Source organism: Pholcus phalangioides, unplaced genomic scaffold, assembly GCF_987345545.1.
Source record: "Pholcus phalangioides strain wild (caught in Gottingen) unplaced genomic scaffold, Ppha-v1.0 ptg000022l_1, whole genome shotgun sequence".
In the NCBI taxonomy this organism is placed as follows: Eukaryota; Metazoa; Arthropoda; class Arachnida; order Araneae; family Pholcidae; genus Pholcus; species Pholcus phalangioides.
Window position 1 is genome coordinate 26,174,759 of NW_028301615.1, and position 21,899 is coordinate 26,196,657.

At 35.8% G+C, this 21,899-nt stretch overlaps 1 protein-coding gene across 1 annotated transcript; it reads left to right on the forward strand.

The window, feature by feature from the left end:
• The first annotated feature begins 393 nt into the window (after positions 1 to 393).
• On the forward strand, positions 394 to 20,908 carry LOC149070097 (uncharacterized). The gene is made up of 7 exons (XM_089249585.1): positions 394 to 629; positions 2,704 to 2,790; positions 7,525 to 7,661; positions 11,257 to 11,413; positions 11,560 to 11,711; positions 15,890 to 16,062; positions 20,441 to 20,908. Exons 1-7 carry the CDS (start codon positions 601 to 603, stop codon positions 20,600 to 20,602), a joined length of 897 nt encoding a protein of 298 aa, XP_089105711.1. The 5' UTR covers positions 394 to 600; the 3' UTR covers positions 20,603 to 20,908.
• Positions 20,909 to 21,899: the final 991 nt, after the last annotated feature.

Consider the following 21,899-nt stretch of genomic DNA (forward strand, 5'->3'; position numbering starts at 1 on the left):
TGGTGACGTTTTTAAATGAACATTTTTCGTTGAAAAAAGTGAAATTTTACGGGTAATATGGTCATGAACAAAAGCAGATGAAATTATTGATTTGACTCATGCATCGACTCCTGCGTCGAGCAAAACAACCAATCAAATAGAAGGTTTTATTCAAAATAAAATAATAAGTGAGCCATGATTGATCAGTGAAACAAATGATTTTCACTTGCAAAATATTTAAAATAAGAAATCATAATTTTATAGAAATTTGGTCCTTTAGATGTAAAAGAAGACATTAAAAAATAATGGTAATATTTTTCTTTTTGCGTTTTTCCTCCTTTCCTTGGTCCAGAGACACAGCTAATGAAAGATTCTCGCTAAACCTGATCCAGTGCGTCCCCGTTAACCGTAATCGCATTCCATTCATTCATCCACGTTGTGTGTTACCCCTCAATTTCCACGTTCCGGCATTTGGTTGATGCCCAGCTGTGTAGTGTGTGAAATTTAGCTGGACGCGCTGTATAGAGTATGTCACTCTGAGCCGAAGTTCATCCCTATTATTTGTGCTGTTCGAAAAGAAGCTACAAATCGGCAGGAACACAACAATAATTCGATGCCGAAATGATCGGAACGAGTTCTTTGGGATCTAGGTGAGTGCAAACTTCACCCTCGGAGCGCTGATCGGACGGAACCCACGTGTGAATCGTGCTCGCAATATTCAGCAGTGAATGGACACAGTGAAATCATTGTGTCGCTTTTTTTTATTACGGGGATCTACCCCTAATAAATAAGAATGTTTACATCGAATGTACAGATAAAATCGGTTTTGTACCTGACCCACGTGCTTACGTGTACACTTGACCTCTATAGGCTTAATAATGTGTAATATGGGATCGAGTTACCCTATATATTAGCGGTCATAGTGGAGGGGCAGTTTTCTATGAATAGCTTCACTGCCACGATCGATTTCTCTCGATTAATACTTGAAAAAACTGTTATATTAAATGACACCGATACTTTAAAAACATGTGGACCGTGATTTAAAGGTGGACATGCGCTTACCGCTGTGCGTCTTTCCCATATCCTGCTGATATGTAGTATTTTTGTGAACCAATTTTGTTATAAAATTGTTTGTCATGATTTTGATTCACTGAATGTATACGAATGTTGATTTATTGTATATACTGGTGTATAAGCCGGACCCCCCCCCCCCAACTTGAGGACCACCAAAACCACATCTGGTCAAATGTTTTTCACTAAAAATTTACATTACATTTATACGCTGCCCGCCCTTCCAATTTTACAATGATTTTGTGAGCAAAAACTGCTCATACACAAATACCTGTGGTATGACCATCAGGTTAAAAGAGTAAAACATATTGCTTGTCCACCTCAGACTCGAAGGTGTAATACACTGGAACCTCCCGTAACAGAAATGTCCCGTTAGCAGATATTTTTTTGAATTTTAGTCGGCTGATTTCAATGCTTTCACTGTCTATTAATAGACACTGCCAGTTAGTCGACAAGATTTTGTCCCACAAGTGTCCATTATCGAAGGGTTCCGCTGTATATTCAATCAAGTACAACTCTTGAATTGTATAGGTTTTTCCCATTGGTTGTCAATATGCTATATCTTGCATTACATGCCAAAAACCTGTAGCTTACATGTGGAATACCTCAGATAGTATGGTGCAGGATATGCTATTATTTCTTTTATGTGAATGATTGAATAATGTTTATCAACTCTGTTGGGCATAATGCATCTGTAAAATCAAGCCACTGATGTCACCCTATTTTGAGCAACATCCGCCTCTCATATGCCCGAGACCCAGGTTGTTGAAGAACCTGGGTTCTCGCATGATGAGTAAAATTATAATGTAGGGGGTTCACGCACACACATGAATCAAATGTTTATGCATCATTTTCTCAAATGTCAATGGGTATTTGATATGTTGCAGTGCTTCTTAGACATTACTGGCAAACTAGTTTTGCACTACACTTTTATATTATGCCCAATGGAAAATTAATTTAAAGAAAACCATGTAAGGTAAATTTTGAAAAAAGAAATCTGCTGTTGAACTCCATGCTATATCCGTAACATCCATGTTTTGAACGAAATGTACAATGTTACCATGGGAAGGTTGATAGAACATGGGGGGGGGGCAGTAATAGCTGTGTGTGAATATAATGAAATCCAGATGAGGCATGACACAACCTCTTTCCCACAGGCTAAATGGGGCTGTGAATGATGTACAAATCAATATCAATCCATTGAATATGATAAATACATTAATTTGTGACCCATGCTGTAGACTTTTGTGTATTGCTGGTATCCACCAGGGCTTCACTAGAATGGGTGCTGCCTTGTCTATTGGAAAAGCTGTATTGGTGCCAACAATTTTCTATATAAAATTGTCAAATTGGAGCCTAAGGATGACACAAAATTGTCTGATTTCATTAGAGTATCTTTCAACATGGGAGAAGTTGGTAAATGCTGGAGAAGTAAAAGAAATTGTTTGACTTTTTCCTCGAACAAAAATCATGTTTGTATCCGAAATATTTCTTTTGATTTGTCCAACCTTGGTGTATATAAAGGTAGTATTGAAAAAAAATTAGTTGTGATGTGTAAATGTATTATATTAATGTATATCTGGTCATATTTTTTATATATTCAGTGTTATGTGTAACTTGAACTCATTTGTGATTTTTTTTTTTTTCCTGTAGCTCTTTTGATATTGACCCAATAATCAGTGAATCATTTGGTGTGTTTGATATAGATCAGTTTGAAGTTGAAATAGCAGCTCTTGAAACGTAAGTTCTGATTTTGTAGATAGAACATTGAATGAGGTAGTAAATATAGTTTTCTCTTTTCATTGTTCAAATGTTTTATGTGGATAAATTCTATGTGCATTTAATATTCTGTAGATTGTGTAATTATTTGATGAATAAAATTATATATAATGAAGAAACATTTTTAATTATAAATTTACACTAAAATATTCAATTTGGGATTTTGCGTGTAACTAACAACAAAAATACCTTAGGGTCTTACATATACTTAAAACACATTCATGTACTAATTTTTGTTATGAATTCCTTAGAGAACACCTTCCAGTGACACCTATTTCCTTTGACGGTATTAACAAGATTTATTACACGGTTCCTACAACTTGGAAAGACGGGGGGGGGGGGGGGAGAGAGGGAATTCATGGTCAGAGATCAGACAGTCATTTCAGGGAAGTCAGGGAAATTTCTAAACTGAAATATTTCTCTGAAGTTGTAAAAAAAAGATACAGGGTGATTATAAAATTAAAGTTCTAGTACTCTGAGTAGTTTTTGTTAAAAACTACTTATCCGAATGCTGTCAGATTTAAAGGATATTTGAATGAGACCATGGGAGTGAGATTTATGAAAAAAAATAGTTGAATTTTCAAACACCAGGTGAAAAGGCACTTTTTTAATGTATTTTATATTTTGCTATGGTCCATATAACATATATACCACGTTTCAATAGAATACGTCTTCCAGAATGGGCGTTATATAGGTCTGAATAGTTTCAGTATACTGACAGTGCTCAGACCAATGTAGCATACGTCAGTATAGCGACACTAGTCCGACCTATGTAGCACCTGTTCTGAAGATCCATTGAAACTTGATGTATATATGCTATATGGAAAATGTAAAATATATTTTAAAACATCACTTTTTCACCTGGTGGTCAAAAATTGAACTTTTCTAAAATTTCATAAATCTCTTCCCATGGTCTCGTTAAGATATATGCGGTATTTATACTTTAATAAATCAATTCTACTTATTAAAAAACAACTGTCTTCCCCTTAATGTATCAAGGACATCAAATAGATACAATAACATTCTAAATATTTACTTAATTCATAAAACAGTGAACAAAAACCATTTTACATACCTTATTCTGAAATTTTATAATAAACTACCACAATATTTTTTCCCCTTCCATACCATTACTGAAAAAATGTTTAAAAAAATGATCTTTTCTCAATAGCTAACACAGGGTTCCCAGCAATCTGGAAAGTTAGGGAGAATCAGGGAATTGAAAAACGGCCAGGGAAAATTCTAAATACTTGGGAAAAGTCAGGGAATATCTGAAGGGGAAAAATCAAAGAGGATAAATCTACATTCAAGTGATTTACCTTCACTTTTTTCATGGAAGATTGATTCATTCAGATACTCAGGGAGAGAGAAAAAAAATAGAATGAAGAAAATCCTTATTAGCATTTTCCTCCAGATCCCCTACTGAGCAAAATGTCTTATCAGTTGAAGGGTGGGATTTTACATGCTGGGAAACAATGTTGTCAAGGAACAATCTGCTCTCTGAGTAAATAGATGAAGGGATCTAAAGTGGAGAGACCCTCCTTTCCATTGTTGAAAACAATGTCAATACCAGCTCTTAACTTTTCTATCTCTTCTGAAAAACCTAAATTTTATCCTCTTGCTTTTTTCCTGCCTGTGGGTAGAGAACCTTTATATGTTGAAGCATGATTTGAATTCAATTACCTGTGTGAGATTTCCAAGGAAACTGGTATTGTGTGCAATATCATATAGGGGTGGCGGCGGCAAAATATTAGCATTCTGCCTGTAATGTACTTTTCAATGGTATATTACCACGAAATTATATATACAGTCGCTTCCCCCGTATTTGTGGGGTTTTCCCCTTCATTGGATTTTTTTTCAGCAATCGCCATTCACTTGTTTTGTTTACGAAATTTGAGTTGTGTGTGTTTAGGATGGCTCATTTGTCTAGTGCTACTGATACTGCTTCAAAAAGACAAAAAAAGTGAAAACTTTACAAGAAAAATTAGATGTATTGGCTATGCTTGACGAAAGTCAATTGTTGTGGTGGCTCACCATTGTGGAATCAACGAATTTACAGTGAGATATATCAAGGAAAAAGGAATCTGAAATTCTATCAGCCGTAGCTGCACCTGTGGCAGCGAAAACTTTTCATCGCCTACGGAATCCATGTGTTTCTCATACCGAAAATGCAGGGATTCTTGTGGGTACAAGACTGTTACAAAGAAGGTAGTCCAATTGATTGTAATATTAAAATGGAAAAAGGCGAAAAGATTAGTTTACTCTTCTAGAAAGGGAAAGGCTAGTGAAACGTCTGTTTCATCAGAATTTCATGCAAGTAAAAGTTGATTTCATGGGTTCAAGAAACGATTTGGATTACCCAATGTAAAAATCACTGGTGAACAAGCCGCTGCCAACCAGGAGACAGCTAGAAAATTTCCAAAGACTGCAGAAAATTATTGAAGAGAAGTGATATTCATCTCAGCAGGGTGTTTAACGCTGATGAAACTGCACTATTTTGGAAGAAAATGATGCAGAGAACATTTATCACCCAAGAAAAAAAAGTGAACCCCTGGTTTTAAGGTTAACTTACTATGTTTGTGCAAATGGGTAAAGCCCACTGTTATTTTCAAATCTACAAATCCATGAGCATTGAAGGGAAAATATAAGTCAAAGCTCCCGCACAGTAAATGAACAATAGAACAGCTTGGCTCATGAAACACTTTTCCTGGATTGGTTTAAACAATGTTTCGTTCCAAAAGTCAGGAAGTACCTTGAGAGTGAAGACATGCCATTTAAAGTTCTTTTGATACTGAATGAAACTCTTGGATACCCAGATATCAGAGTTCAAAGCTGATGGTGTAGAAGTCTGTTATATGTCTCCTAATACAACATCTATCATTCAGCCCCCTTGATCAGGGGGTAATGTGAGTATTCAAAGCTCACTATACATGTCACTCAATGAAGATGATTGTGCATGCAATAGAAGATAATGCAAATGCAGAAAATATCTTGAAGGTATGGAAGAATTATACTATCGCTAATGCCATTACTGTCATCACTAGAACCATGACAGCTCTTAAGTGAGAAACAGTCAACTCAGGTTGACCTTTGGCCATAATGTGTGTTCCAGGACACAACCATTTTTAAAGAGCCAATTGAAGAGATTATAAAAGACATTGTCACGTTAGCGAAACAGGTGGGTGGTGAAGGATTGAATGATATGGATATGAAAGAGAAGTCAAACAGTTAATTAATAGCAATTCAGAGGCATTGGTCGAGGAGGAATTAATGCAGCTGATTGCTCATGAAACAAGCGGTACCAGACGAAGATCAAAATAAAGAAGTAAAAGACGAGTTCACCATGAGTAATGTAGGAGGAAGGCTTCACAAGTTCAAATCAGCAATAGATTATTTGCATGATATAGATCCCTCTGGTATGCTCTTCATGTGTGTAGAACAATTGGTAGAGGAAGTCTTGTCAACATACTTGATATAAAGAAAAAATGTAAAACAGAAATCACAATGTTCTTTCGGAAAACATCGCCAACAATCAATTGCTGCACCCTCTTTTACATTCCCTTATACTTTTACGTCACCCTGCTTTTCTCATGATATTCAGTAAACGAGATAAACAAAAAAAAACAAGGTTTCGGTTATTCGTAGATTTCCCGTATTTTCCCCGGCCCAGAATGTAACACCCCCCCCCCCCTCCCACAAATACGGGGGGAGGGGGGCTATAATTTGGAATGTGATATTGGATGGTTTAGAATTATATGTGCACATGACAGTGTATGCACTTTTGGTCAGGGAAATTATCAAGCAGATTTTGCTGGGAACCCTGTAACATCAACGATAATTTTTGAATTTAAAAAAACAGCTCTATCAGTCAGTGCTAAATCTAATTTTATCAATCTGTAAGTACACTTCCTACTGTTTGCCTCCAATTTTGGAAGTCACTTAACAATTCTCACATTTTAGCATTTCATATTCTTCATTCATAATGTGTATGAAAGCATACTGTATATTTGAAATTCTGACTGTAAACTTGTTCATGGATGTAGAATTTCAATGTATTTTTCTTTTTTTGTTTGTTCTGTCCTTGAAAGTATATCATTATTATTCATTGATACTTCCTGTTCATCAGTACAGATCCACGGAATCTCTTGATGAATTTATTACTCACATGTACTATTTCATCATGTTAACCCTAGAATACTACCCTACTACTATGCTACAGAATATTTTCTTAAACATCAAATTGATACAGTATTGTCTCTCTAAAAAGTTGCATGTAATACAATACCTTTTTTTTAAGAGTATTTAATCCTAGAATGCTAACTAAAAAAAGCTGATAAAGCTGCATGTTAACTGCCTATACCTCTACGTCTGAGACATAGCTAACTAGGAAAAAGCTTTATCAGCTTTTTTTAGTTAGTATTCTAGGGTTAAATAAACTTTTAAAAAAAAAGTATTTTATTGCATGTAACTTTTGGGAGAGAAATACTGTATCAGTTTGATGTTTTAGAAAATATTCAGTTATTTGATGGTCAGGAAAATAGTCCAATAGTCAGGAAAATCTTTCAGTAAAATGTTGTAGGAAACCTTATTATCTGGATAAAGTTATTTAATGCAAATAAATTTTGTATGGTTGTTTTATTAGCTGCTTGACGTACAGGCAATTTGATTCTGAACAATTATTTTCTTCCTTATTAGGAATGAATCTAGTTGTTCAAGTCCTATACATTCATCTAGTAGTTCCGATGACTGTGATTGGTCTACATTAAATGACATATTACCTATAGCTGAAACAATTGCATCAGAATTGTTTGAAAATGAAGAAAGCTTAATTGGTGAGTATTTCTGAAATTCTCAGATATGGAAAATAATTTTAACATAATATAAATTGTAGACTTTTTTAAAATCCATTCAACATTGTTTGAAAAACATTTGGCCAGAGAATATATTAATGTGATATGTTTCATTAAGTTGAAATACAGTAAACACATTTGATTTGACAGACAAGGGCCTGTTGGTTTTTAGAATTGTAACGATACTTGTAACTTAAAAAGTATGAGCACACACAGTACTTGTCTACTGAGGCATGTGTAGGACCTGTCTTTGTTTGGAGGGGAGTATACTTTCTTTCAAACTCTACATAAGACCTGATCTATCGCTATAGAGGCAATTTACTGCGATTTTACTTCTAAAGAGGTGGCTGTATTGGAATTATCCTGGAAGTATACATAAGTTTCATGCATGCAGGGGTGGGAACTCTGCGCCAAAACTAATATCTTGCGCCATCCTGCTCCAATAGCGTATTTTCGCATTTTTCTGCGCCAAATAGCGAATTTTGCTTCAGTATGCCCGGAATTTCGGAAAGGACGCCAAAAGTTTTTTTTTTCCCTGCTAGCCACGAAACGTTTCTTTACGAAAAGAGCGTGTTTTATTCCACTATACTTAAACTATCGGCCCCTGATCGGGCTTTCCATTGCGAAATCCCGATATTGTCCGTGATCGTGGAACTGAAGATGGTTGGCAATGCCTTTCAGCTTTAAAGTGCAAATTCGAGTGTTTCCGTTTAAAAAAAAAGTCGTCACTGGAAGCAGCAGAAATTACTGTAGTCGATTGTCATCGTTTGTGTTAAATCCCGATGTTTCGTGAAAAAAATTGTCATTCCGGGAGTAAAAAGCGCATGTCCGCCGAATTACGAATGTTAGTTTAGAAACTTTTGCCGAATAACGAGTGTTAAATCGACAATGTTGCCGAATAACGAGGGTTAAATCGCCAATGGTGCCGAATAACGAGGGTTAAATCGCCAATGGTGCCGAATAACGAGCGTTAAATCGCCAAATAACGAGTGTCAGATTGCCAATCTCGCCAGATAATGAGTGCTGAATCGCCATACATCGGGTTGATACTTCCGAAATTTTCTCCCAATTTGCAACAATTTCTTTCCAATTATAAAAAAATTAAAAACTTATAAAAATTTTTTTAGCTCATTTGAAGTGCTGCTGTTCAAGGCAGCAAATAGTGCCCTCAGTAAGCAAAAATCATCCTAAATAGACGGGTGCAAAAAATTTTATGACAGCCGCTCTTTCAAACAAGGTGTCAAAAGCCTAAAACACCAAAAAACAAAAATCAAGCTGATGAAGAGATGTTGCATAGCAAAAGACAGTGCAGTTTTATTTTGAAAAGGGTTGAGGGTTAACGAAAATATTCTTGTTAATTTCACTGCTCCAATTTATAAATATCTGCTCCGAATCCCACATTTTGCTGCTCCAAAATTGCTCCAAATCCAGAATTTGCTGTTCCAAAATTGCTCCAAATCCAGAATTTGCTGCTCCAAAACTGCTCCGAATCCTGAATTTTGCTGCTCCAAAGCTGCTCCGAAATGGACTTAGTCACTTCCCACCCCTGTGCATGTATCTGGGGTAGGGTGCTGTCATCTGTCTTCTGTAGATGAAATGGACAGTGAATGGATTCTAGTGCAGGGCTGACACATCACTAGATGCTGAGTCACTGTGATGACTAAAATTATTGGTATTGGTATCTAAAGTTCATGTATTGGGGGAGGGGAATTCTAGTCTGAATACAGCAATGGAGAAAAAAAGAATGGATATGTTAGCATGTCTGCTAACATGAAGAATCTTTTAAGTCCCAGAAAAGTCAAAGGATAGGAGAAAAATTTTCTTTCAAAAAAATGCTGGCTCCTATGAAATTTTATTACTTTACCGCACATAAACTCATATTGCCATATGGCAATCTCCAACCGATGGAGTTTGATGGGAAATAAAGGTGCCATCTATCTATGGTTGCCCTAGACTCAGAGTGTAAATAACTTATTTTTTATGTTCCCCCCCACCCCCCAGAAACAAACCTGTGGATTCTCTGATGGCAACCTTCATGGTGGAAGATGAGCATTTCACCATTGCATCAGTTGGATGCATATGAAATTGAGCTGGGGTCTAAATTCTTGATTTTTCAAGCCCTGTTGTAATGTGTTCAAATGTTATATATAAAGTCTGTTACTTGATGTGGCGATAATTTTTTTTTCTTTAACAAGAGACCAGTTTGCATTTACTCCTTGAAATTGGAAAAATACAGAAAACCAACTTCAGTTGACCACTGTTCTGCCTGTGGGGTTTGAACCTGGATCCTTGGGATGATACCATATGACTGCACAGTTGCGGTTAGACATACTGTCACTACTTAACCTTGCACCTCGTATACAGAAATGTTAACAGGTCAGAATGTGTTGTAAGTGTATGTGTGGTCCCTAACACAGACCTGCTAACTCTCCTGATTTAGGTGGGAGACTCCGGATTTTTCATCCTTCGTCCCGCCCTCCGGATTTGTTAAAATTCTCTGGATTTTGGCAGAAAATGAGATTTTATGCCAGTTTTCACATCGTCGTTAGGGAAAACACCCATAGAGGACAGCCGTAGTCATTTCCATCGAGCAGCCTTAAAAAAGTCTCTGTGGTCGCATTTAAGCAACTGGCAAAGACGCGATTTCGTTTTCGTAGCGTTTATCAGCAATCATTTATCAAGAGCATGACCTTGGTTGCCGAAATTCCTGTATAATCGTTATTGTATTCTATTTACAACCGTGCAGTAAACATGTTTTTTCGTTCGCAGCTTTGTAATTTGAATTTTTTTAAATAATTTTTTCCGATTAAACATCTACAGTAAGAAAATATAAAACTTTAAGTTATATAAAGATAAATATAAAGCTTTTAAGAGTTCATATACTGAAGATTATTATCAATCACTGATAGCACCCACGAAAGGAAACACTTATATTTTATGAACAGTATGTAGATGTGATTTCTCTATTCTGCATGGAAAGACTGACATGGAATTATATTCTGCTCAGGGGCAGAACTTGCCTTGGGGGGGGATGTAACTTTTCTTAACTGATTAAAAAGAAAAAATTTGTTTCGGAAATTTTTTTTTGATCGAGTCTATGAGTGTCGGGGGGAGAATGTGGAAATCCGGAGAATCTCCGGATTTCTGGATTTCAAAAGTTGACATGTCTGCTAACATATTTATGCTGTCAGTGTTGTGCTTGTTTGGTACTGGTAGATTGAAGATAGGGTACAAGGAATTTCTTCCAGAAATACAGTACTTACTTACCAATAATCACTTGATCTTATGCTTTATTTGTTTGAGTATGGGTGTTTTATAGTCAGTCATGATTTCCAATTCCCATTGTACAAAGCTTTTTCTGGATGCATGAAGTATTTTTTTTAATTTATGTTCCACACTTATTAGATTGTATTCAGAGGTATCTATTGTTTTGAAATATGTTTCCAAAAGATTGTCATCATCGTCGCTTCAAATTCATTGAGAAAAAATATGCATAGCATTTCATTTAGACTTGTTTTTAATACTTTGTTCTCTTTCTAGTATTTGCTGGTTGATATTTGAATACTTTTTCTCTCAGATTCATTGGGTCTCACCGATTCAGATTGGGTGGCCTTGACAGATTCGTTGATAGATGAAACTCCAACGAACGAGAGGGGGAGTAACACTTTTGAAACGCCGAAGAAGAAGTTTAAGCCATCGAAATCATCCCCAAGTGCGCCAAGCCTTAAGCCATGGTGAGTTTTCTTGGTAATTCTGATTTAGCAATAATTTTTTAAAGACATTTTCTAAACTCTTCGGTGTCAATTTCTTTTAGTTTTATTAAAGCCTATTTTCTGCTTTTGTTAATTTTATATTAAGAATTATTTTTTATTGGTTTTAGGTCTAGAATGAGCATCAATGAAAGGTTAAAAATAGCGCATGGGTTATCAGAAATTGTGAGTCATCGTATGAGTTTAGCACATCAGATAGAAGTTATCAAGCTAATTGATCCTTCTGCGGATCTCTCACCAAACACTACAGAGTTTACTGTCAGTAAGTGCAGTTCCTCTTGAATTACTATTTCACTTTTTTTCCATTTGTTCATTTTTTCATTTCAGGCTTCCACACTATACGCATGGGATATGTAATGATTTAAATTTTGTCAATCCTGGTGACTAAAGGACGCTTAATTTCCCTTGTGATTGTGAACTGTCATAACACTTAAAATTTTTTATATTTCTGATAGTCTCAGTGGTTAATGTTGTGTATATTATCACGCAATCAGAAGTGAATTTTATTTACATCATCTGGGTGCAAAGCAAAGAATGTCACAGTAGACCAGGCATCTTCAACCCTTTGCTTGCAAGCACCATGGTGCTCCCTGAAGCACCCAGATTGCTCGATGCTTGTGTTTGATTTGGTGCTCGCGAACACTTGATCAGCATTCCAATTAAACACCTTGTACAAATTGTATTCAAAGACTGAAATTCTGATTTTATGCATTTGTGTGCTAAACATGTCTTTAGGATGCTCTTTTGATGATGGGTACAGGCATAGCTTGCGACTAGAAAAAGGTTGAAGACCTCTGCAATTGACCCTAGGAGCATCCAGTTTTTTAGAACCTAGCACTGTAACCAAGACCTGTAGTTAAAGGAAAATTTTGATGAGAATGTTTTAAATCAAATTCGAGCTGTTTGGATTTGTAAATTGCATTAGAACCCCATTTATTAAAAATTGTTGGTACTTGTCAACTTTCAGATTTAAGCCGAGGGTCCACTCAAGTGCTATTGAGAAAATTATTCAGGTTACTGTACTATTGATGTTAAGTGACTATAATTAGCATGCATAGATAATTTGAAAGCAAAATATGAAGCTAAACAGTGTTTCTTAGTTCCTTTCCATACAATGTGATATTTTGTCTGAGGCTTTCATGGCTAGTGTTCAATCACACTTATACATGGTTTCTGGGTTATTAGGCAGTTTCCTAGCCATGGTCTGATGCAGTGTTTTGCAAAGTGGGCACTATCACTTCCCTCGTGGGTGGTAAAATAGTCTATGGGGGGGGGGGGTCGATAGAAGCTAACTTTGAAGACCGGACACACCCAGCTTCCCATCTCATAGAAATATTGAAGCGTTCCCGGAGGATGGGTGTATAATAGAATAGATAGAAAGGTGTATAATGGATAGAAGCTACCGGTAAACAGGAAACAGGATCCTATGGTTTCGTTTGAGTTGGGGAGGCTGAGAGAACATTTCTGAGCGGGGAGGGGGGGGGGGCATGTGGAACAATAAGTTTGGGAAACTGGTCTAATGGATTTTCTTTTACATTTTGCCCACATCTGTGGCAGGCATCTTCTGAGGTTAAACAGATTGACGATAAGCGAGAAAGGCTTCGTACATCTAGTGTCATAGACTTGCTCCTTATATACACTTTTGAGGCTTGATCAACTACAGAATATCCACATTGGCTGGCTTGTGTGGATGTGTTGTGCTCTGATTGGCTGCGTATGGTATTTAGGGGCAAAATGAATATCTCGGAAACAGTGTGTAGGTCAGTGTGATATTTTGTTCACAAATTTCGTTGAATGACATTTCAAATGTGCTAGTATAATTCTTCAACAAATACTGCTGCTTGTATCATGCAGTCCAATTTTGAGAAACAAATGTTCTATTACACCTATTACTTCTGAGGAAGTTAATGGGATGTGAGATACAGCTAATCAAGATGTGTAAAAGCTGATTTTTCTTTTGTCTCATTAATTGTGATGAGTGTGTGGGCCTATGTTATCCTGCAGTAAAAAGTACACCAGAACTTAGCAAATCAGGATGGCAGACTTTAAGTGGCTCTTCAGTAGATTACAATATATGACTTTGCCTTGCTGTTTACATCATGTTCTCTGGAATCGCTGTTTGCATCATGTTCTCTGGACTCACTGTTTTCATCATATTCTCTGGACTCACTGTTTGCATCATGTTCTCTGGACTCACTGTTTGCATCATGTTCTCTGGACTCGCTACAGCACTGACATTGTAAGTGTACACATGTCACATAAACTTTCTGCACCATTCATAAAACCTTTTGTAAAGAAAGAAATCTCTGTATGAATCGTCCCCTCCAATGATGTACTTATATTTGTTTCTCTCTCTTGCCTTCACATTCATCAGACACTCAGGGGTGGGAACTCTGCGCCAATTGCGCCGCACTACGCCAAAACTAATATCTTGCGCCATCCTGCTCCAATAGCGTATTTTTGCATTTTTCTGTGCCAAATAGCGAATTTTGCTTCAGTATGCCCGGAATTTCGAAAAGGACACCAAAAAGTTTTTGTTCCTGCTAGCCACGAAACGTTTCTTTAGAGAGCGTGTTTTATTCCACTATACTTAAACTATTGTCCGTGATCGTGGAACTGAACATGGTTTGCAATGCCTTTCAGCTTTAAAGTGCAAATTCGAGTGTTTCCGTTTAAAAAAAAAAGTCGTCACTGGAAGCAGCAGAAATTACTGTAGTCGATTGTCATTGTGTTAAATCCCGATGTTTAGTGAAAAAATTTTCATTCCGGGAGTAAAAAGCGCATGTCCGCCGAATTACGAATGTCAGTTTAGAAACTTTGCCAAATAACGAGCGTTAAATTGCCAATGTTGCCGAATAACGAGCGTTAAATTGCCAATGTTGCCGAATAACGAGCGTTAAATTGCCAATGTTGCTGAATAATGAGCGTTAAATTGACAATGTTGCCGAATAACGAGCGTTAAATTGCCAATGTTGCCGAATAACAAGCGTTAAATCGCCAATGTTGCCGAATAACAAGCGTTAAATCGTCAATATCACCAAATAACGAGCTGTAAATCGCCAATCTCTCCAGATAATGAGTGCTAAACATTGAGTTGATTCTTCCAAAATTCTCTCCCATTTTGCAACAATTTCTTTCCAAGTATAAAAAAATTAAAAACATAAATTTTTTAGCTCATTTGAAGTGCTGCTTTTCAAGGCAGCAAATAGTGCCCTCAGTAAGCAAAAATCATCTTAAATAGACGGGTGCAAAAAATTTTATGACAGGCGCTCTTTCAAACAAGGTGTCAAAAGCTTAAAACACCAAAACAAAGATCAAGCTGATGAAGAGATGTTTCATAACAAAAGACAGTGCAGTTTTATTTTGAAAAGGGTTGAGGGTTAACGAAAATATTCTTGTTAATTTCACTGCTCCAATTTATAAATATCTGCTCCAAATCCTTAATTTTGCTGCTCCAAAGCGGATTTAGTTACTTCCCACCCCTGGACTTTGTAACTTCTAAATTTTCTCTGACATCTACTTTCTTTTGAAAATGTACTCTGGCACATACAATGTTTAAATTGGCTATATATATATGTACGCATATTACAAGGCTTGACAAATCTCAAGCATGAATGGCCATGAGGACTAAAAAAAATAATCATTACCTGAAATTTTCTATGCAAGATCAATTAATTGGAATCTGAAGACATTAAATGTGCTGGATTTGTCAGCATGCTAACTAACATTATAAGGAATTTTTAGGTCTTCAGAAGAGTCTTTAAAAAATATATTGGACAGTTTTTCTTAGGGAAAAGGTTTGGTCTTCCCTAAATGCATATGTGCAAAGGGTTAAACACTCATTACTAACAACCAGTTTGAAGATACATTTAGAATTGCCTTTGCACATAATGTGAGGTCATTCTTTTCGTTTTATGCTTGGAATTTGCTGGTAGATGTCCAGATTAATGACAACTTTGTTTGTTGCAGAGCATATGGCTTCAATTTTGTTAATTTGTTTTTAAAAAAAAAATTGAATTTTTTTTTTACCTTGAAGTTTACAATATGAATTTTCTTGCTTTTGTTTAATCACGAAAAGGGTAGTAAAATATTTAGTGCCTTTACAGTACATTTATTTTATGTGAGATTTTGTTTTCTCTGTACGTCTTCTTTTACGCCCTGTATGAGCAGATTAAAAGGATTTTTCTGGCTTCCTATACGTGTCAGTAACTGTGAAAAAATTACCAGCTCAAAAAAAAAAACATGCATTTAAGGGTTAAGAAATTTGGCTGATGTGAATTTTTTTTTGTTTTATTTTCAAGCCCTGATATAGTTTAGCTTTATTCTCCATGATTAAGATTTTTTTTATTGCTAGATTAAGGTTACTTTTTGACTGTCTGATAGTTTGTATTGATTTGATAAGTGAAATGTGAGAATTATAATCAAATATTTTCCATGTAGATCTTTACTCTTTGAATGATGAGAAGATAAAGAGGATACAAGAACATATAAAGAAATATGCAGTTTTTGAAAGGAGTCCAGACACAAATCAGGAGAAAAAACACCGGGGTGTTCGTAGCTATAACACTTCTAGTAGTTCAGAGTCAAGTTGTCTTTCAAAACGAAGACAGAAAGTGAGTTGATCTCTTTGCATTTCTACTTAGCAACGGATTAGAATTTTCTTAATGGTGTTCATAATCTGTGTTTATGGAAACATCCCCAAGTCAGCTAACATATAAAAGAAAATTAAGGATAGTGTCACTGACATTGACATATATGCATTTCTGGGTTACTAAAGTTACTAGAAGATATTCTAGTGTCCAAGGGCTTGACAATGGCCGGGTCATTGGTGACTAGAAAATCTGCATTAATGCCTAAAATTTTCTGTATGTGATTGTTGAATTGGCATCTATGAATTGCACAAAATTTTACGATTCCATGAGATTGTGTCCTTTAACAGGAAAAAGGATGTTCAGGAGGATTCAGAAAAACATTGCTAAACTTAAAGGGCACAGGGGTAAGACCTGCGCCCATTGTGCCGCACTGTGCCCGCCACATAGCGAATTTTGCTTCAGTATGCTAAGAGTTTTGGAAAGGATGGCAAAATTTTTTTGTTCCTGCTTGCTGCGAAACGATTCTATCCGAGAAGAGCGAGTTTTATTCTACTGTATTTAAACTATCGCCCCTCTTCGGGCTTTCCATTGCGAAACCCCGATAATATACGTGATCGTACAACTGAAGATGGTTTGCAATGGTCTTTCAGCTTTAAACCACAAATACGAGTTAGTTTCCGGTTTCAAAAAAAAAAAAAATCGCCACTTGAAGCAGCAGAAAGTACTGTAGTCGATCGTCTGCGTCAAATCCAGATGTTTCGTAAAAAAAAAATTTATTCCGGGAGTGAAAAGCGCACGTCAGCCGAATTACAAATGCTAATTTAGAAACTTTGCAGAATAATGAGCATTAAATCATCAATGTTGCTAAATAACAAGTTATATCGGCAAATAACTAGTGTCAGTTCGTCAATATCGCCAAATAATGAGCGCTGAATCGCAAAACATCATGTTCATTCTTCCGAAATTCTCTCCCATTTCTCAACAATTTCTTTGAGTATAAAAAAATTACAAATTTTTATAAAATTTTTAGCCCATTTGAAGTGCTGCTGTTCCAGACAGCAAATAGTGCCCTCAGTAAGCAAAAATCATCTTAAATATTTGGTGCAAAAAATTTTATGCACAAGATAAGCCAGATAATAGAGTAATATGATAAATGCTAATAAAAATAGCCAGACTATATTCTACTTAACCTCCTACCTCTCCAATACACAATCAACTACTGATCTATGGATCGACTTTATAAAAGGGAAATTTCCCCAGAATCCCCTGGGCTTACTCTGATTTGAGGATAGAGTGATGTTACATAATTGCTAATTTACATATACTGGTGACACTTTCTAAAAATGTATGTGTACCAATTATCTCTTCAAACAAACTCAAATTAAACAAATATCTCTAACTTGATAATTACACAAATTATGAACATAAATATAATATATACTTCATTTGAATAATAATATTTGACCAGAAATAAGCTGATGAAAAGATGTTTGATAACAAAAGACAGTGCAGTTGTTTTATTTTGAAAAGGGGTGAAGGTTAACGAAAATATTCTTGTTAATTTCGCTGTTCCAATTTATAAGTATCTGCTCTGAATCCTGTATTTTGCTGCTCCAAAACTGCTCTGAATCCAGAATTTTGCTGCTCCGAAATGAACTTAGTCACTTCCCACCCCTGAGGGCAGTTCAGGCTTATGATAATGATCCAAAATCATAAGAGCATAGGTTCACAAATGCCATCCATAGCCGCTGGGGGGGGGGGGGGAAGAGATTCATCACACACTTTTAAAGCAATCCCAAACTCATGCATGAAGTCGCAATTCAGACAGCATAATAATAATCTAAATATGTTAGGGACCACACATACTCGGGACATATTCTGGCATGTATCAATTTATTAGAAATTCTGCAGAGGAATGTGTGTATGAGGTGCACATATTGTTAAATAGTAGTAGCAAGCATGTAGTCTATGCGGAATGTGTTCTGAGTATGTGTGGCCCCTAACATATTTATGTTGTAAGAATTGTGACTTCATGTTTGAGTTCGGGATTGTTTTAAAAGTGCCACGCAACAACTTCCTGTAGCAGAGAACTATGCTCCCATGTGATTTTGGATTGTTATAGTGTACCTGAATTGCTCTTTAAATTTGGCAAAGTTTTTCTTAAACACCCTGTATAAAGTCCCAGAAAAGGTTGAAATTATTCTTGGTTCTTAAGAAATTTGCATGGCACCTAAACTTTTTCAGATTTGTCAATCTCTTGTTAGTAATGTGGCATAGGTTTGGTGTTGTAGTGCATATTGACGACATATTTTATATTGGGTGCTTGAAACACCCAATCTTTCATGTGTCAACTAAGATTCAACTGCTTGAATGTAAGCGATATATTTATTGGTTGCATTTTTCAAGTTTTATAAAAGAATTTTTATTAAAAATTTCATAGTGTAATACTGGCCTAACCTTGGACATTAAAGCATTTTTAGAAGACTGTTTTTATTTGTTGGACAAGTCTGGACTCTCACTACTTCAGATACTACTACTGTACAGTCATGCCTTTGTAATGGCCAGTTTTGGAACTCATCAAGTTTGGTATTCATTGTATCTTGTCAGGCACTCAAATTGTCTTGGTGCTCATGTTCTCATTTTGTATGAAAACGATCCATCTCAGAGAGGGCTTGAGAAGTTTTGAACCATGCTTGTACTCTTCTCCAGCAGCTTTGAACAGTGTTTCTCAAAGTATGTGTTGCTGTTCTTTGGGCACCGTGAAAAGTTAGTGTATTAAATTTGATTTGTGCCTTTCCAGCACTTTGAAATAGTTCTGTTGCAGACTAGTTTAGGAAGCCATGCATAAATGATGACTAGACTCATAGGAGTCGAGTTTGAGGGAAAAATTGAGAATCACTGGCCTTAGAAGATGACTTACTGTATAAGCTCTGTGCTCTTCAGTTTGAGTACCAAGTTGCCATTGTATTTAGATGATTGCCTGTATTGCCTTTTGTGTTGCTGGTAGTTATGCCTCAAATGCCCTGTGGTGTAGAGAAAATTAATTTCTTGTGTGCACACAACCTGTAAAGCTGTCATAGGAAAATCATTTTTTTTATACTCTGAAGTAATATAATGATTTTTTTTTTTTATTATTATCATGACGTGGACAAAATTTCAGTCCAAAAGTGCTTCTCAGTTTTTGTGTTTTCCTTCGCAATCCTAGGCCGGGTTCACGCTGGACTGATACGATAAGTGACGCAGCCATTTCATCACAGATTGGTTAACAACCTGAATTTTTGGTGTTTAATCAATCTGTGTTGATATCGCAGAGTGTATCGTAGTATTGGTACAGTGTCAGCCTGGTCTTTATGGTATATGTAGGACTTTTTGAATCATGGGTATTAGGTTGCTATGGTGACTTAAAAAAATTGTGTAGGAGCCTAAACTTTTCATGTGTGGTTTTATAATTGGAGTCTGACAACAAGTTTTCAGATTTTATGTAGGTATAATTGCTTACATTGAAGGGAGGGGAGAATTGAAAACTTTTTTGGGCAGTTTTTCTCTGGGTTCAACAACGTTTTGTACATAGATTTTTTATGCAGCTCTAGCACAGGGCGTGACAGATCCAAGGTGACGGGTCACGTGTCGACTAAAAAAATTGGTCTGGGCACCTAAATTTTGTGTGAAATTAGAGTGTGAGGACAAGATGAAAATTTAGAAATTTATGTAGCGTTTCTACTCACATTGGAAAATGTCATCAGGGTGCAGAAACAAAATCATAGACAACACTATGTACACATTCAGACTTCCGGCACAACTCACTTGGTAGTAAATTGCATATGGCAGTAGACCAGAGTTGTGTTCAGTTTTAAAGAAAGGAAGGGTACTTGTTGATAATGGTACTTGTGGTACCAATGATAAGGGTCCAGTAATGCCTAAAAAAATTATTTTTGTTTTTTTTATCCTGGGAAGAAAATATTCTTGCCGCCCAGGAAATTCAGCTCCCATCTTTTCTTTTTTTTCGATTTATCAAGCCTTGCTGTAGTATGAATTGTCCCAATTACCTTCACTTCCCTCAAGAGTTTGGGGGAACAAATAGCAAAATTTTGCTAGTGCGGCATATGTGTTTAATTCCCTCACATTAGTGTGTATTTTTTCTTGTGTGGGCTATACATAGGAAATTACATTCAAGTGCAAATTATGCGTGTATAATTTAGGCTTTGGCTCTTATATAGCTCAACACTCGTATAAAGTGATTTCAATGTTTTTATTAGACTTCCAGAAATTACTTGTTACATGTTTCATAAATGGATGTCAAAATGCATGAGGTAACTTGTGTTGAGACTTAACTGTCTTCATACAATGAAAAATACTCAAATTCAGACTAACCCCAATACTATTGTTTATTTATTTGCAGAAATATAAAGCATCAAACATCAATCATATAAAATTGAAAAAGTTGAAATATAGGCAGCAAGGCCAGAAAGAGGAACAGAGTGGTCTGTTTGTCATGGAGAAAGTCATCAAGAAATTGAGCAACCCATCGGAAGAAGACGAAGATGTAAATATATTAGATTGACGGTAGCATATTTATAGGTTGTTGTATGTGTATATCTGAATTTTTTTCCTCCCCTCAAAGCATTTGTTCCTCTTGTGAATCAGGTTTTTTTTTTGTATGTGAGACTTCAAACTACTGCTTCTTTTGCATCAACGACATCTGTTTTGTTATATTTAAGTATCTGTTATCCTTTTTTTCCCTTCTCAATGATGGGTCATGCAAATGTGGTGAAAAATATATTTTGATCATTGAACCCATAACTTTTTTTACATGAATATGTAATGTGTATAGAATAATGTAAATTGATTAAACTTTTCATATTTGTTATTTTGAGTGCTTATTCATTTTTTTCTTCATTTTGATTTTGATTACATATAAGTGTATAATTGTTAAAAAAAATGATTCTTAAGCAGAGGTGCAGGAAAGGTTTTTTTTTGGGAGGGGGGGGGGGGTGCGAGATGGAAAAAGTAACATGTTATTTGATCATAATATTCAGTAAGATTGAAATCATGAGAAATCTATTTTTTCAATTCTTTAAAAAATATGAATCATTGCTGAAATTGTAGCATATTTTTTTAGCTTTTGTTTGCAGAAATGTATCGTGCCAAATTCTAATGTTCCCAAGTTTAATCTGCATCCTGCTGTCATCATCCTATGATGTTCAGTGTGCTCCTTCATCCCGAGATGGTCTGAATTTTTTTTCTTTCCAACATACATGTTCTTAAAATGACATGGATGGCAATAGCGTTAGTATCACTTTTTTATTGTATTTTTATACAGTGAAACCTGTATGAATAATCTATTTTAGATAGTTTTCTATTTTTTATAAAAGTGCATATATACGAGCATTAATTGATGAAGGGACTATATACAGTAGACTCTTGGTAACTCGACACCCCAAACGTATCGACAAACATGTCAACTTAAGCGGATGTCGAGTTAGCGGGGGGGGGGGGTCACTCTAAATTTTTGTCTGGCCGTTTTTTGCGTACGTAATTATATACATTCTAACAATTGTATTAAATAAAATGCAAATTCTCATTCATTTTAATTTGGGATTGTTTCGAAATAGAGGCAAAACATATAAAAAGAATTTACCTCATGAAAAATTTTCTACACTATTCAGTTTATATCGCGATTGTTCAGCTTTTTCCTAACTATGTAGGAAGTGACGTATCACATCTAGAGTTTTTAGTGCATCATGGAGAGATGGTGCAGATAATTTTTCATCTGAACTTTCTGATTCTATTTCTTTGAAACATGAAGCACTTGCTTTGGGTAATTGATTCTAGAATATCATCGTCTGCTAAAAGTCCTG